The 17,604-nt window shown below is 42.7% G+C and overlaps 2 protein-coding genes across 10 annotated transcripts in view; both read right to left on the bottom strand.

The window, feature by feature from the left end:
- GGACT (gamma-glutamylamine cyclotransferase) overlaps positions 1-3,714 on the bottom strand; it is a 52,597-nt gene extending 48,883 nt beyond the window's left edge. Inside the window, exon 1 of one of the 2 annotated variants that reach the window (XM_074859355.1) lies at positions 3,599-3,714. The gene's annotated coding sequence lies outside the window, so the exon portion shown is untranslated. Of the gene's footprint in view, positions 1-2,224; positions 2,310-3,598 lie in introns of those variants that run through there. The other variant, XM_074859356.1, reaches the window with a different exon arrangement.
- The window catches only part of TMTC4 (transmembrane O-mannosyltransferase targeting cadherins 4), a 71,945-nt gene that overhangs the window by 14,463 nt on the left and 39,878 nt on the right, over positions 1-17,604 (bottom strand). For all 8 annotated transcript variants that reach the window (XR_012627597.1, XR_012627598.1, XM_074859344.1 and 5 more), the window contains 9 exons: positions 17,337-17,498; positions 16,374-16,576; positions 14,515-14,686; positions 14,299-14,430; positions 4,143-4,222; positions 3,862-3,969; positions 3,599-3,740; positions 2,813-2,927; positions 2,225-2,337 (listed from right to left, as the gene is read on the bottom strand). Coding sequence is in view for 6 of the 8 variants with exons in the window: in XM_074859344.1 (XP_074715445.1) it covers positions 2,225-2,337; positions 2,813-2,927; positions 3,599-3,740; positions 3,862-3,969; positions 4,143-4,222; positions 14,299-14,430; positions 14,515-14,686; positions 16,374-16,576; positions 17,337-17,498 (1,227 nt within the window). In the remaining 2 variants the exon portion in view is untranslated. The remainder of the gene's footprint in view (positions 1-2,224; positions 2,338-2,812; positions 2,928-3,598; positions 3,741-3,861; positions 3,970-4,142; positions 4,223-14,298; positions 14,431-14,514; positions 14,687-16,373; positions 16,577-17,336; positions 17,499-17,604) is intronic.

Raw genomic sequence — 17,604 nt, 5'->3', positions numbered from 1 at the left:
TCTGTCCCTTCTAGAGTGCTTGTAGCCCTCAACAGGCGCACTCCAGTTATGGGAGACATCCCACCATGTTTCTGTAATAGCCACTACATCATCATTTTCCTGTTTCATCATGGTTTCAAGCTCCTCCTGTTTGTTACCCATGCTGTGTGCATTGGTATACATGCACTTCAGATGGGCTGGTGTTTTGCCCCCTTCCCCCTTGAAATCTAGTTTAAAGCTCTGTCTATGAGTCCAGCTAACTCCTGCCCCAAGACCCTCTTCCCCCTCTGGGACAGGTGCATTCTGTCTAATGCCAAAAGGTCTGGTGCCCTGTATACCAACCCATGATTGAAAAATCCAAAGCCCTGACGGTAACACCAGTCTCGGAGCCACAAGTTCATCTGTTGAGTTCTCCTGTATTCTTTTTCATCCATCCCCCCAACTGAAGGGATGGAGGAGAACACAGTTTGTGCCCTCAACCCCTTAATCAATTTCCCCAAGGCCCTGAAATCTCTCTTCATTGCTTTAGGACTTCTCTTGGTAATGTCGTCGCTACCTACCAGGAAAACCAAGAGAGAGTAGTAGTCGTTGGGTCTCACTAGAGCGGGGAGTTTTGCCTTGTGGTCCTTGACGTGGGCCCCAGGGAGGCAGCAGACTTCCCTATGAAGCGGGTCCAGTCTACATATTGGGCCTTTGACACCTGTCAGAATGGAGTCACCCACTACAATGACCCTTCTGGAGTTCTTTTGAGAATTGGTTTTAATACCTGGTCTAGAGTGACCCAGCCTTGGTGGACCTTGATCTTCCTCCTTGTTTGTCTCATTTCCTTCTTCCTTCTCTTCCTCACTCAAAAGTTCCAGGGTCCTGAATCTATTGTGAAGGGACACCATTGAGGGTGAGGGAGGTCGGGAGAGGATTTTCCTGCCTCCCCAAGCAGGGACCTGTTTCCAGCCTCCCTCATCTCTTAGGTCCCCTCCTTCTGCCTGGTAGCAAGAGGTTGAGGGATTGCCTGCCTCGTTTGGAGCCTCCATTTGCTCCCATTGCTTTAGGGGTGCTAGGCTGTTACTCCACCAATCAATTTCCCTTTTGCGCTCCCTAATACTTCTTAATCTCTCGACCTCTTCTTTGAGTTCCGCCACCAGGCTGAGCAGGTCATCCAGCTGATCACAGCGCACACAGGTGTTGTCACTGCTGCCCTCCGACAGGACTGACAGTCTCAGACACTCCCTGAAGCCCTGAACCTGGACTGCTGCATGTTTGCGTGGCAGCTCCATCTGGGTCGCCACATTCTTTCTGGTGGTGGTTTTGACCGGAGTGGAGACCATCGTTCAGTCTACTCGTGGAGGACGATAAGAGAAACTAGCTCAGATAGGATAGACTGCGCCCTGTCCGCTCGCCCTGCCTGCACGAACTGCCGCGCAAACTGCTGCGCCTCGCCCTTCTGCCGCGCCTCGCCCTTCTGCCGCGCCTCGCCCTTCTGCCGCGCCTCGCCCTTCTGCCGCGCCACGCCCTTCTGCCGCGCCACGCCCTTCTGCCGCGCCACGCCCTTCTGCCGCGCCACGCCCTGTTTGCCCGCCCTGTTCGCCGCGCTCCTGGTCGCTCGAGCTCCCTGGGGGCTGCTCTTGTACGTGAGGGGCGTGGGGTGTCACTCCAGTCTCTGCCCACTCTGACTCACTGCCGCCCTCGTTAGCAGCAGCTCACTCTTCCCGCTCAGGGGGGAGGCGACTTGAGGCTCTCCCTCTTCCCTGGGCTTCTGCCTTCACGGCTTGCGGTTTTGCCGTGGGTTTTTGATGCTTTCAGAAGGGTCCCCCGCCGCTATCCTCCTCCTCGGAGCCCCTCTTCTCAGCAAGTAATGGTAAACCTTGCTTCCTTTACATACCAAAACCACAAGGCTAGTTCCTGAACCAAGGCCTCTAAATCAGAGTAGGCTCTATCGGCAATAAAGGAATACAAGACCCTAACTGCCCTCTAGTGTGCTTAAGAGCCTATATCTCTCCGCTGACCACTGACATAGTTTAGGGCAGAAACATTTGTTAACTCGGACATCTAAAATAAGGTGGGATGAACTTAGGCCAGAATCACACAGCAATACCGAGACAGAAATGTGCATTGAAACCTGATTATCTAAGTCATAGTCCACAATGGCCTCCTCAAACAGTTTCTACAAAAAACTTACCCTGAGTTTAAACAGAAAAAAACCAAACCAAACCCAAAACCCAACACTCAGAAAGCTCTGGTTACCTACCTTGTATTTTTGTGATTTCCCCAGTACATTTGCCAACGAAAACATAAGGGAATGATCATTAGGTATTAATTCCAGGGCCTCTCTTCCAACTGCTTCTGCTTGAGCTAGATTGCCTGGGAGCCCACGCAGTGGAAAAAGAGAAGGCATCTTTTAACACAGCCTTATTAGTTACTTTTCATGCTGTGAGCATGCATATTGTACAAATAACTGATTACATGCATTTTTAAAGAAAACCAGGTATCACACACAAGTGTAAAATCCTGCGGAATAAGACAATAGAAAGCTTCCATTTTGTTTTCAACAGATAACATCTTCAGAAGAACAACAAAGCACAGTTTCAAAAGTTCTGAAGTTTCGTCTATAATACAAACATGCTTGCACTATGATGGCCTTTCCAATAAGGATCAGAAATTCAGTTTATGGGCTGGATTTCAAGTGATGCTTTAAAACCATTGAGTCACAAGTTATATTTATAGAGTGTCTGGGTAGCCAAAGAAGAGGCAGAACTCCTTTTAGATAAATACAAATAAAACTTTAACTTTTGCTAGACACTGAATTATTCAGTACAACATTCAAATAGGCTTATACCTGTGTTATCAAGCAATATAATCATATTGTTCCAAGCCAAACTATGCTCTGGTTTCAGAACTGTAGCATTCCTCCACGCATTCAATGCATCTATATGGCGATTCAAATCTGCATACTAAAAAGAAAGAAAACCCCAGTAATTTCACTCTGACTTCTTTTACTTTCCTATCATGCACTAAAGACACTGAAGGGCTCCTAATATCTCATTCCATTCTAGTAGAACTTGTTTTTATAGACAAAAATAAGAAATGTAAAAAGAATACTATGGTAGTATGGAAGATAGAGTGCTATATACTATAATTTTACCCTGCTTTTCTCTGGAAGCCTGGCTTGTTTTCAAATATACATGTACCAATAGGATAGGGAGGAAAACCAGCATACAATTTAGAAATCTACATAAGTAAATATTCAATATATGGAATTTTAATAAATTTAATAAATTTAATTAATAAATGGAATTTTTGGGGCATAGTTCTACTACCTAACAATATATTAATGACTGCAAAAAGAGTCTAATATTGGGAAATGATTAATATCTTTTCAACAAAAGACCATGATCTATATTTTTGTTTATACCTCTTTATATGAAAAAGTAGGACCTAAAGGTGGTATGGAAGGAAGTATATGGGAAAGCAACAGGAAAAGCTATCAAAAATGTGAAATTACTCTGAACTACAAATCAAGTGAACTGGAATAACTATCAGCATTTAACACTACAGCAGAATTATATATATATAAACACACACAGATTCCTGTCATAGCTATCATTTATTCAAAAGCACTTACCAACCGCCCTAAATTGTAGTAACAATCTGGATATTTTTTCCTGTGTTTAATTGCAGTCCAGTAGCTTTGCTCTGCCTCTTCAAACCTTCTTAAACTGTTCTGTACTATTCCTAGATTCATCCATGCAGCAGCAAAATCAGGTCTGGGCAAATTGGGGAAAAAACCAAGAGAGAACACAATTGAGCATTTGGAATACAAGAATTCTATTGTATCATTTCTGCTCAGTTGGTGCATAACACTGCTTAGCATTGTTCTAAACATACTGTATTTGTACAGCTAAGGACAGCAACTCCTCTGCTTCTTGGAGCTCATTTCTTTCTTTCAGAATATTTCCAAGGTTGTTCATGGCATGTACGTATTTAGGATTCAACCTAAAATTTAAAATTTAAGAGATGATTATTATGTATGGGACATGTATTACTATATGCAAATTGCTAGCTCTGCAATGCTGCAGATCATGAAAATGAATACCTAAGCATTTTCTTCATGTTAAACACAAAAGCAATTTTAGGATAGTTCATTAAAGCAGTAAAATTCCTGATACCTTACAGCTTCTCTGTAGTATTTGATTGCAGCACTTTGATTTCCTTTGTCAGCCAGGTTTTTGCCAACATTGTAGTGCACCTGAAAACACAGATGAACATTCTACCAGATGCTACACAGTCACATATTTTGTGGAGCTAAGTTGCTAAAAATTCTTACTCCAAATAGAAACAGTCAGCACTTGCGTCATCCACTGCTGGTTTTTGTTGTAGTGGGTACTTTAGATTGGACAATATATTAAATGGAGACAGTAAGACAAAATCTGAGGAATAAATTAATAAATCAGCTTGCCTGTTCCAGCTATTTAAGAAAGATTATTCACTTTGATTTTATTAAGGTCACCGTACCTTTCACAAGACTCTTTATATGGAGACCTCCTGCTCTTCATTTCATTTATTTGTCAGTTAAGTAAGAGGAAGTCTGACTCAAATCAAATCCACAACAGCAGAAGAAACACTACAGCAGTGTGTTCATTAAACTTTGCTTTCACTATAGCATAAACTAGAAGAAACTCAACGTTAACAGAAAAACTAAGCTCTATATTTCAAAACCAAACAAAAAATAACAAACACAAACACACATTTGTGTACATTTCGTGAACTGAACTAAAAAGATGTACTATTGTCTATTAAAACTGATAGCAAAACTATTTAAATAAACTATTAGCATTTTCAGTGGTTTATTTCTTTCTGTCCTGAGATACAACACCCCTAAAAATGAAGAGTTCCTCCTTATATGTAGGTTTCCTAATTTCCCTTCAAGAGAAATTGTAGCTTTAGTTCCTCTTAATATGGTGGTAACAAAAAAGGGAAGAGAAGAAAAACTAAAACATACCAAAAGAACTCCTCAGCCTACCATAAATACCCAGTGACGAAAACCACTCTACAATGGAGTGTAATACGCAGTAACATCCCGCTCTTAAAACAGTCAGCAAAGGGGTTCCGGGCACAGACTGCCATTTGAGAGGTGCAGGTGACTTTTGCCATACAGCCACGTCTCTCCCTTCACTGACCATGACAGAGAGATGTCAAGATCAGCCCTTAGCTCTACTTCCCCAAACCAGGCTCACAATAACTCTGCCCTCTGCTAAGCACAAGGCTGTAACTCTCCTTGACTTCTCCTGTGACCCCTACCTGCACGACATGGGGACCCAAGGACTTTCTGTACATCAATGGGCAGGAAGAATGTGGCCTTTAAAAATGAGGGGCCAGTGTGATGTTTTAAATTTCATCTCCAGCAATGTGGTTCTTTGTCTTTGACAGATATTGTACATGCCAACCCGGGAGGGAGGATTTTCCTTTCCTGATTAAACATTTAAGAGCAGACATAGCATTTCATTATTAAATGATTAAAGATAGATATTAACTGGAAATGACATATTACATTATGCCCACATGCTCCTTTATCAATCTTTAAGAGGTAATTACTTTACAGTAATAGCCCTAAAAGGAGCATTTCTCAGGGATGCATAACAGCACAGTATTCTCCGAAATCAGGGCAATTAGGTAAAAATACCCTAGGGTAGAACCTTGCTGATCTCAACAGGCATGTGTTGTTGAAAGTGAACATAACCATGGCACTGTAGCCTAGCCAAATAATTGGCTCTATGTGTTTGTCTGTTCACAATATCTCAATTGGCCTAAGAAGCCAGTATAAAAAAGCAAAAGCACTGTATATTCTCCCATGTTAGACATGCATAGTGGTTGACCTGTTATTTAAGTGTTTAAATGTGCACACATTTAAATGAGGAAGAGAGAAGAAATTTGTATTTTCCTGTACAAAAACAAAATTACTGTCAAACAGATTTTTTTTTTTCCCCCTCAAAGCGGCGTAGGAAGAAATTGAAATGTAGTATCATCTTCTAGGAGGTACACCCCCTCAGTTGGAGCACTACTATTATCAACTATTTTATTCTCTCTTCCTAGCTGCTTATAATCACCTTTTCAGCAAACATGAACATTTGCTGAGAAGGATGGAAGCAAAGCACAGATGTCAAAATTTCTACAGAAACATGCAGATGCTTCTGTTCAATGCCAGCTTCTTTCATCAAAACATTCTTTCCTCTACTACTGAAATTCTGTTTTCTAAATAATAATAAAACAAAGCCTTTTTGATCTTCACATTTTGTTTGTGCAGCTAATGTTGTCTAAAGTTTCTTTTGCATGACTATGCTTCTATACAAAAAAATGGACATCTAAAATGGTATCTGTGTGGCAAAAGGATATTCCATACCATAGAACATCATGCTCAGTATATAAACTGGGGGGAGTTGGCTGCGAGGCGTGGATCGCTGCTTGGGCATTGGCCAATGTGTGAAGAGCAGTTGCATTGTGCATCACTTGTCTTTTCTTGGGTTTTATTTCCCTCTTTTTGTTATATTTGTTTTCATCACAATTATTATATTTTATCATTATTACTATTATTATATTTTAAATGTTATTCTATATTTATATTTTATTTTAGTTATTACTCTGGTCTTATCTCAACCCATGAGTTTTACTTTTTATTCAATTCTTCCCATCCCACTGGGAGAGGGGAGGAGTGAGTGAGTGGCTGCATGGTGCTTAGTTTCTGCCTGGGCTTAAACCATGACACTCAGTTACAAAGGGAGCCTCAGATGTGGATGTCTAAAGCTAAGGACATAAATCCAAGCCAGTAGTCTGACATGATGAAACAGTAGTTATGCTTTTATCATAGCCTGTAATTAGATATTCCAGTACTTCAACAAAGCACTCCAGGATAAACTTGCAATATAATGACATCAAATGAAAAGACGCCCAACTGGATCCAGTGAACCTTTTAGGCCAGTAGCACTGAAATACTCCAAATTTATAAACTACCTGTAACATATAATCAACATATCAGGAGAAAACGGTCTCTGTACCTGTTCACAAAATTTGCTTTAGCAGTAACAACACAGGCCTGATTCTAACTCACACTAGCGTGTATCACCACTGAGTTCCAGGAATTAAGTCAATCTATATGGTATGAAAAAGGTGGTAAGAGGAAACAGAATCAACATACAGACACCTTCTGTTCAGCTAAGGAAAATACTGCCAAATACATTAAAAGCATATACTGTTTCAGTCTAACAACCTTTGAAACCAACTTAAGTGCAGGACCATGCAAGTTCAAATGTGTGACATACTGCTGGACATATTTAACCAAGATCTGTAACATGCTTCTTTTGCTCTCTTTTTAAAAAAGTAAAATTCTATATAATATATATTTTAAATATTTAAATATTTAAAATAAATACCATTTAAAATATATTTCAAAATATTTAAAACATTTAAAAATCTGCATGGTGAACTTTTTTTTTAAAAAGTAAAAATCTTTGTAATTTCATTATGGTACCTGATTATTTTCAACAAATTTCAAAATCATGGGGCAACATTTATCAAAGTTGATCCTATATTTCATCCTCTTGAGGCAGACACATCCATCACTCAAGGGGGTAGATTCACAATCTGATTTACTGCAGTTTCACAGAATCACAGAATCATGTAGGTTGGAAAAGACCTCGAAGATCATCCAGTCCAACCATTAACCTAACACTGACCATTCTCAACTACACCATATCCCTCAGCGCTATGTCAACCCGACTCTTAAACACCTCCAGTGACAGGGACACCACCACTGCCCTGGGCAGCCCATTCCAGTGCCTAACAACCCGTTCTGTAAAGAAATGCTTCCTAATATCTAGTCTAAACCTTCCCTGGTGCAACTTGAGGCCATTCCCTCTCGTCCTATCACTTGTTACTTGGTTAAAGAGACTCATCCCCAGCTCTCTGCAACCTCCTTTCAGGTAGTTGTAGAGGGCAATGAGGTCACCCCTCAGCCTCCTCTTCTCCAGACTAAACAACCCCAGTTCCCTCAGCTGCTCCTCATAAGACCTTTGCTCCAGACCCTTCACCAGCTTCGTTGCCCTTCTCTGGACACATTCGAGTAATTCAATGTCCTTTTTGTAGTGAGGGACCCAAAACTGAACACAGTCATCGAGGTGCGACCTCACCAGTGCCGAGTACAGGGGTAAGATCACTTCCCTGTCCCTGCTGGCCACACTATTTCTGATACAAGCCAGGATACCATTGGCCTGCTTGGCCATCTGGGCACACTGCTGGCTCATGTTCAGCCGGCTGTCAATCAACACCCCCAGGTCCCTCTCTGACTGGCAGCTCTCCAGCCACTCCTCCCCCAGCCTGTAGCGCTGCTGGGGGTTGTTGTGGCCCAAGTGCAGCACCTGGCATTTGGCCTTACTGAAGCTCATGCAGTTGGCCTTAGCCCATCGCTCCAGCCTGTCCAGATCTCTCTGCAGAGCCTCCCTACCCTTGAGCAGATCAACACTCCCACCCAACTTGCTGTCATCTGCAAACTTACTGAGGGTGCACTCGATCCCCTCGTCCACATCATCAATAAAGATGTTAAACAGGAGTGGCCCCAAAACCGAGCCCTGCGGGACACCACTCGTGACAGGCTGCCAACTGGATTTAACTCCATTCACCACAACTCTTTGGGCCCGGCCATCCAGCCAGTTTTTTACCCAGCAAAGCATGTGCCCATCCAAGCCAGAGCAGCCAGTTTCGCCAGGAGAATGCTGTGGGAAATGGTGTCAAAGGCCTTACTGAAGTCGAGGTAGACAACATCCACAGCCTCTCCTTCATCCAATAAGCAGGTCGCCCTGTCATAGAAGGAGATCAGGTTTGTCAAGCAGGACCTGCCTTTCATAAACCCATGCTGACTGGGCCTGATCATCTGGTTGTCCCGCACGTGTTGTGTGATGGTACTCAGGATGAGCTGCTTCATCAGCTTCCCAGGCACCGACGTCAAGCTGACAGGCCTGTAATTTCCTGGATCATCCTTCTGACCCTTCTTATAGATGGGCGTCACATTGGCCAATTTCCAATCTGTCGGGACCTCCCCGGTCAGCCAGGACTGCTGGTAAATGATGGAAAGCGGCTTGGCGAGCACCAGCCAGCTCCTTCAGCACCCTCGGATGTATCCCATCTGGTCCCATAGACTTGTGTAGGTCTATGTGATGCAGTAGGTCACTGACTATCTCCTCCAGGATTGCGGGGGTCATTCTCCCAGTCTCTGTCTTCTGGCTGAGGAGGCTGGATTCCCTCAATACAACTAGTCTTGTTATTAAAGACCGAGGCAAAGAAGGCATTAAGCACCTCAGCCTTTTCCTCATCACTTGTTACCATGTTTCCTCCCGTGTCTAGCAGGGCATGGAGGTTCTCCCTGGTCTTTCTTTTGCTGTTGATATATTTATAGAAACATTTCTTGTTATCCTTGACTGCTGAAGCCAGATTAATTTCCAGCTGGGCTTTAGACCTCCTGATTTCCACCCTGCATACCCTCACAGCATCTTTGTAATCACTGTGAGTGGCTAGCCCCTTCTTCCAAAGGCTGTAAACTTTCCTTTTCTCCCTGAGTTGCAACCAAAGCTCCCTGTTCAGCCACGGGGGTCTTCTCTGGCACCAGCTTCTCTTACAGCACCTGGGGACAGCCTGCTCCTGTGCCACTAAGACTTTCTTCTTAAAGGGTGTCCAGCCTTCCTGGACCCCTATACCCTTCAGGATCATCTCCCAAGGGATTCTGTCAAGCAGGTGCCTAAACAAGTCAAAGTCAGCCCTTTTGAAGTCCAGGATGTCAGTTCTGCTTAGCCCTCTCCTGGCCTCTCTAAGAATAGAGAACTCTATTATTTCATGATCACTGTGCCCTAGTCATCCTCCAACCGCCACATCATCCACCAGTCCTTCTCTGTTCACAAAGAGGAGGTCCAGCAGGGCACCTTCTCTGGTCGGTTCTCTCACCAGCTGTGTCAGGAAGTTGTCTCCCACACATTCCAGGAATCTCCGGGACTGGTCCCACTCTGCTGTGTTGTATTTCCAGCAGATGTCTGGGAAGTTAAAGTCTCCCACAAGAACAAGGGCAAGCGATCATGAGATTTCTCCTAAATGCCTATAGAATATTTCATCCACTTCTCTGTCCTGGTTGGGTGGCCTATAGTAGACTCCCACTACAACATCTGCCCTGTTGGCTTTCCCCCTGATTCTAACACAAAGACACTCCACCCTGTCTTAACTACACTTGTACTCAAAGCAATCATAACAGTCCCTAACAATCAGCGCCACCCCACCACCTCTCCTTCCTCGTCCATCCCTCCTAAAGAGCTTGTAGCCATCAATTGGCACACTCCAGTCATGGGAAACATCCCACTATGTTTCTGTGAGAGCCACTACATCATAATTTTCTTGTGGCATCATGGCTTCAAGCTCCTCTTGTTTATTTCCCATGCTGTGTGCATTGGTATACATGCACTTCAGATGGGCTGATGTCCCCAGCACCTTTTTGCATTTAGAGGTCCTAAGTCCAGCCTGAGCTTTCACAGGTGTTACCACAGTTACTGATCCATCAGTATCCCTTGCATCTTTGTTGTGCTGCATGTCTCCATCCCTTGCCTCCACTGTGATAGCAGGGTGAAGGTCGTCACTGGCACAACAGCCCACAAACTCTGGTAATCTACCCTGTGGCTTATGTCTGGGAGTTCCAGTTTTGTCCCCTTTCCCCCTTCAAATCTAGTTTAAAGCTCTGTCAATGAGCCCAGCTAACTCCTGCCCCAAGACCCTCTTCCCCCTCTGGGACAGGTGCATCCCATCCTGTATACTAACCCGTGATTGAAAAATCCAACACCAGTCTCGGAGCCACAAGTTCATCTGTTGAGTTCTCCTGTAATCTTCTTCATCCATCCCCCCAACTGAAGGGATGGAGGAGAACACAGTTTGTGCCCTCAACCCCTTAACCAATTTCCCCAAGGCCCTGAAATCTCTCTTCATTGCTTTAGGACTTCTCTTGGTAATGTCGTTGCTACCTACCAGGAAAACCAAGAGAGAGTAGTAGTCCTTGAATCTCACTAGAGTGGGGAGTTTTGCCTTGAGGTCCTTGACGCAGGCCCCAGGGAGGCAGCAGACTTCCCTATGAAGCGGGTCCAGTCTACATATTGGGCCTTTGACACCTGTCAGAATGGAGTCACCCAGTACAATGACCCTTCTGGGGTTCTTTTGAGAATTGGTTTTAATACCTGGTCTAGAGTGACCTGGCCTTGGTGGACCTTGATCTTCCTCCTTGTTTGACTCATTTTCTTCATCCTTCTCTACTTCATTCAAAAGTTCCAGGACCCTGTATCTGTTGTGAAGGGGCACCATGGAAGGTGAGGGAGGTCGGGAGGGGATTTTCCTGCCTCCCTGAGCAGAGACCTGTTTCCAGTCTCCCCCATCTCTTAGGTCCCCTCCTTCTGCCTGGTAGCAAGAGGTTGAGGGATCACCTGACTCTTTTGAAGCCTCCATTTGCTTCAGGGGGTTAAGGTGCTACTTCACCAATCGATTTCCCTTTTGCACTCCCTAATACTTCTTAATCTTTCAACCTCTTTGAGTTCCGCCACCAGGCTGAGCAGGTCATCCAGCTGATCACAGCGCACACAGGTGTTGTCACTGCTGCCCTCCGACAGGATTGACAGTCTCAGACACTCCCTGCAGCCTGGGACCTGGACCGCTGCATGTTTGCGTGGCAGCTCCATCTGGGTCGCCACGTTCTTTCTGGTGGTGGTTTTGACCCGAGTGGAGGCCATGGTTCAGTCTACTCGTAGAGGACGATGAGATGACAACTAGCTCAGATAAGCTCTAGACCCAGGAAATGGACTGGGCCCTGTCCACGCGAACTGCCTGCGCCAACTGACACGCAAACTGACACGCCACACCCTGTTTACCCATCTTGGCCGCTTGTGCTCCCTGGGGGCTGCTCTTGTACGTTTGGGGCGTTGGGCATCATCACTCCAGTCTCTGCTCACTCTGAGTCACCACTGCCCTCACTGGCAGCTCACTCTTCCCACTCAGAGGGCGAGGCAGCTTGAGGCTCTCCCTCTTCCCTGGGCTTCTGCCTTCTCGGCTTGTGGTTTTGATGTGGGTTTTTTGATGCTTTCAGAAGGGTCCCCCGCTGCTATCCTCCTCTTCGGAGCCCCTCTCCTCAGCAACTACAGAGGTTTCCACACCTCTGTCTAAAGAGATGTTTAAAGAAGATGAGTCTTGAAATTAGAGAAGGTGCTGCTGTAACTGCTTGTTACTTAGAATTAAGTTAAGTTTACACTGCTCACATACAGATAATTTGGAATTGAAAAGAGCTGCAGCACAGAACATGAACAAGGAGCTGCAGCTTTTGTTGCTAATTGGGAGACACCTGGAGATTCTGGGACCCTGCTACATCAGGGAAGTAAAGCATGACCACATTACACATATTAAAGATGTTCCAAGAACAACAAGGAAAAGCTATTATCTACATTCTATCTTTTGGTCTGCATCAGCCTCCCACTGAAATAAGTGGGCCACTGAAAGAAAGTCCTGTGGAGTAATTTTTAAAGGAAGTCTGAAATTTCAAGACAACAACTGAAGATCAGAAGAGAACCTAGTTCCAATTTTTATATTTACTTTTGTCAAAATTGAATTAATATAATTGAGTCCATAAAGAAAAGAAGAGATTGGCTCTCACACATGGACTCTCTAATGCTGTTGCCTAGAAAAGTTCCCTACTACTGTGATTTCCAAGTTACTCCTTCAGCAAAATTGGAATGTGAACCTACAAAACCCTCCCTGTTCACATCACCACGCTTTCCACTTGCGCAAGCTGTCACTAGCAGCAATACAGCTCAGGCATGTCTACACAGCCCAATGTTGACAAACACAAGCTCATTTTCCCTGTATGCTCATTGGCTTTGAACCAGCTGCATTAGTTCAGTAGCTTGCACACAGCTTATCGGCTCAAGCACAGCACTGTGTGAACACAGCTACACAGCCTCCCAGCCAGACATGGCTTGAGTCCAAGGAGCTTGGAGCACAGGCAAAGAGTGTGGATCTGTCTAAAGCACTCTTACCATGGCAGATGGATGGAGTTACACACAAAGAAACAGATTGCATTTGCTCCATTTATAGTATGTGCTTGTCATCCAGAAGACAAGATATACTGAGGTCATCATTAAAAAGAAGATGGTTGCCTACCACTGCCACATAATAAAATACAACAGCTCTTTTTCTATGTATTGAAATCTGAGATTATTGAAAGACACCACCATGTTGTAAATATCGGCCATGAATATTTTTTACAGCTCACTGCCACATATTTGTATTCCAGTAGATGCTAAGTTTATAATTCTCTTTGCAAAGTTGAGCATTTCCAGGTTCCTTTTTAAACTCTGTGTCTTGATCTGTATTGTCTAGATACCACTCTAGATTACAGAAATCTAATCTTTTAAAACATGAATGTATTTTTATTGACAAGCTGTGCATTCCTATTCCTACGCTCTTTAAAGGGAGCCTCTGCTAAAATTCAGACATCAGGGATCCGTGGTATGCTCCAACAGATCACGCTCTCAGCTATCAAAGGACTGCTGTGGAGGTCACCTCTGTTGGCAGGCTACATTCAGTCTACTATGCCAGAAACTGGTGTCAGCTCAGTGAAACATCCTATTCAGTCCCACCCTGTTACTTGTTCCCTCACTAAGCCTTGCAGGGAATATTGCAGTTCTCCTCAGTGACCATGTCTGAAGACTCCAGCCCATTCAGCCACTGTAAAAGAGCAGAAGTAGGAGCAAAGATTTCACCCCCACATCCTGCAATTACACTGATCATATGGTGCTTTGTCCCTTAGCTGTGTTGGCTATATAGATCACTGGCAGGTACACAAAAAGGATTCTAAAAACATAACAAAGGTGTTATTCAGGTGAATACATTGCTACAACTTATTTCTTTTCAATATTTTGTTGTAATAACTTGCAATTATATGCAAAATTGTTTTAGTAGATTTTATTAGCAATATATCCAGTTTGACTGGATGCCTTTCCTGAAGTGTATTGCCCCTTCTCCCTCCCCTCCCCACTCCCATCCACAAATTCTGAATTACAATATTATAATTTGCACACTCTGGTATTTTGACTGTGCTACCACTGTAATTTAGGTGTCTGACGTGTCAATGTCATATTCTTGCACCAAGCAAGACTGTCAGTAACACTGTACCACAATATATTAGCTATGCATAACACCTCCTCTATCCCAAATTTCAAAACACTTAAAAAAATAAATTAAAAGTCTACATGAGTGACTTACTTTTGCATTCAGAGGGCACACAGACAGTGCACTCCTAAAAAGCTGTTCTTCTGACCTCCACTGACTGCTGCGGAGTGCACAGCGCATAACATTTATCAACAAGATTCCAAGTACTGCCACAGCAAGAATTTTCTTAAGGAAAAAGAGACAAGTTAAGAAACAAACCATGCAGTTAAAGCACTTCATCATCAACTTTACTGATTGTTTTGATGGTACCTTTTTCTTGGCTTGCTTACTCAAGAGACTAAATCCATATGTAAACAGAATACAATATCCAATACTGGGGAGGTAGATGACTCTCTCTGCAATAACAAATCCTACTCTGAAGAACAGATTACTTGCAGGAAGAAAAGGGATAATAAGAAATCCAAGTCCCAGTGTAAGAATTCTGCAAACAAGAAACAGATTCTCAAATTAACCACAAATCTTAACAGAAGTACCTTTTCTACTTAACATAGAAATTTTAAACATTGTAGAAGGATGTGTGTATGGAACAGGGCATTCAAAAGCAGCCTTTGAGAGCTACTAACAAAATCAGATTAAATTTCAGTGAGGTTTTGACACTTCATTCCATCAGATACTTTTAAAATCCTAGCTATAATTTCCAGAAGAGCAATGTTCCTGCTTCCAGGCCAGAAAATAGCCCTATTACCCATTAATTACATAGTTCCTATTTAAAATACACAGGCAGGAGAAGTAATGGTAAAAGCTATCTGCCTATTTTTGGAACTAGTAAGACTAACAGGGGAAAAATACAGGTCACTGTTCAAGAAGAAACTTAGGTACATATCCTACTGTGAGAGTGTTTCCTTTCCTAACAAATACATCAATAGTAGAATCCATTCTGGTTAACCACTTGAAAGTTAGTAATGTATGCTCTTTCTACAGTCAGCAGAGAGAGGCACTTCTTGAGGAGAGTTTGTGTTCCTTATTTTAGGTACCTATGTGAGGATGAGTAATCCTCAGCAGGTAACTCTTTAGGGACTATACAGAGCTTAGGTACCTTACTTTTACAGAGCTGACATAAGGGAATAAGAAACCCAAGTCTGTGTCAGGTGTTTGTTATAAAGGCCACAGGCATGGTAGTTTTCTACTCTCATTTATTACAAATAAATCTCTATACTGTAACGTAGATGTGTCCTCTTACTCTTTTATCATTCCCAAGAGTCCTAGGCCTTCACTATAGTTTTTGTCTTTACTTTTTACTAAAAATCTGTTCAGCAATATAGGCTTGGTGAGTGTGTTTTTACTAGAAGGTATGATGTGACTTGTAGCAAGAATTCCACCGCTCTCCAAAATGATTTTATTTGTGCAAATGAGTATGGGAACAGCAGAAAGAAAGGCAGGTGGGATGTCAACATTTGAGGGGATGGGGGGGAAGAGATGAAATTACAGAATACCACAGAAAAGAAACAGAAAATATTCAGCACTCTGAACAAAAGAATGACCTTGCTCTGATTGAGCTGTTGAAAAATTTTAAAGAACTGAAAAATTAATTATACATAAAATTCAAGGGAACAGAACCTGAAAAGTTAAACAGAAGCCCTTAGTGAGAGAATAGTTTACAATAAATTTTTTAGTTCCTTTGGGTAAAGTACAAGTTGTTCCCTCAGTAGATACTATGGGTCAGCATTTTACTTTTTAATTGTATGGCCATAGCCAGCATTTCTACCTCCTTTTAAGGGACATCTCCTCTCTCTTTAATTATTAGGAGAAGATTAAAGGAGATGATGACTTGTAAGAAGGAGGGACAACAACATACATCATTTCCTACTCTGTTCTAAGCACATAATTACTTTTTACCACCTACAGCGTTAAGGATCTCAAAATGCCATTTCAGGAGAAAAATAAAGCAGCCATCCATACCTCCTCCTCCAACTCTGTTTCCCACTAGTCAATGTACAGTGATGGGCCCAAATTGTGATAAAACTGTCATGACAGCTATAAATATTTATTTGAACTGCATTTGCTAGACACTGGTTGCACTGAATTGTTAAAATTATCAGTAGTGGATTTAACCAAATAATACTGTACTCAAGTTGGCCAGGCATTTAAAATTCATCACTGTCTCTTACCTTCTCTTATGGCTGTCTTCTGAGCACAGAGCTTGGCATATCAGACCAATTAGGCAGAACCAAAGTGCTGCTAGTGCAATTATCCTCCAGTCGCTGACGGATTTAATGAGGGGTATGCAGCCCATTGACCAATCAAAACACAGCCACCAGGGACACAACAGCAGCCATGCGTTCAATGAATAGTAGTAATTATAGTTTATAGCCTGTCAGTCAAAAAGAAAACAAACATTTATTTGATACTAAACTTAAGGGGGGGGAGCAACTTTAGTTCTTCTCTCTGCTGTCATTTCCCTTATCACAAAATGTATCTCATAAAATAAAGAGGCCTGAAATACTGTTAAGACTACAACTAGTTACGTATCCATTTATTTTACAGCTGTGAAAATAATTTTAATTTTTTTTTTTAAACATAGCTAGGTGGCTCTCCTATTCAGAGCAGGGAAATATAATTCTGCGCTGTCCAACCAATATCCACATGTGAAAAAAAAAAAGTCCTACAATGGGAGAAAATGTTAAGACAGCACCCACTGTCATCACCCTTCATTCTCCATCTCCAGAAAGAGCCTTAATGCAGTCAGAGCTATAAAGCCAAGACATACTCCAAGTGCACCAGACCAGAACTTGATGCTATTTTCTTCAATTGTGAAAGAAAGGACGAAAAGTCAAGCACAGTATGTGGAAAAGGGATAAAACCCAGCAAAAGCTAAATTCTTGCACGCATGGGAAAAATAGTGAGCAAATGGAAATGTTCTTCAATGTGTGCAGTACATGCTAAATTGAATACAAAGAATATACAAGGTATACTATTTTAAAAAATTGCAGAAAATCATCACAGCATCACATATCTTGAAATGTAAAGACTGCCCACTTTATTGTTTCTTTGAAGCACAGAAAAGAAAATCCGATATGTTGACACAGACAAATGTTCTGAGCTGGCCAGAAAAAAGCAGCTTCATAACTTACTCTCACAAACAGACTGTCTGCAAACGAGGCTGGGTTGTCTACTTCAGTGAAAGCCGGTGGCCCTGTGCCCATAATCCTCCAGCGTATATAAAGTATACTGGCCCCTCCAGACATCAGAAGAGTTATCCTGAAAAGCAGCCCCTTTCTTAACAGCCCAGCATTCTACAGGAAAGAAAGAAAAAACCCCTCATATAAAAACCATTATTTTGTTCTCTTCTCCACTACATTCACATCCTTTTCACCACTGTCTCAGAAAGAAGAGGCTATT

The sequence above is a fragment of the Strix uralensis genome, chromosome 2 (genome assembly GCF_047716275.1).
Source record: "Strix uralensis isolate ZFMK-TIS-50842 chromosome 2, bStrUra1, whole genome shotgun sequence".
Classification (NCBI taxonomy): Eukaryota; Metazoa; Chordata; class Aves; order Strigiformes; family Strigidae; genus Strix; species Strix uralensis.
Note: the sequence above shows the minus strand (reverse complement) of the source record. Positions and strands in the feature narration are given on the sequence as shown.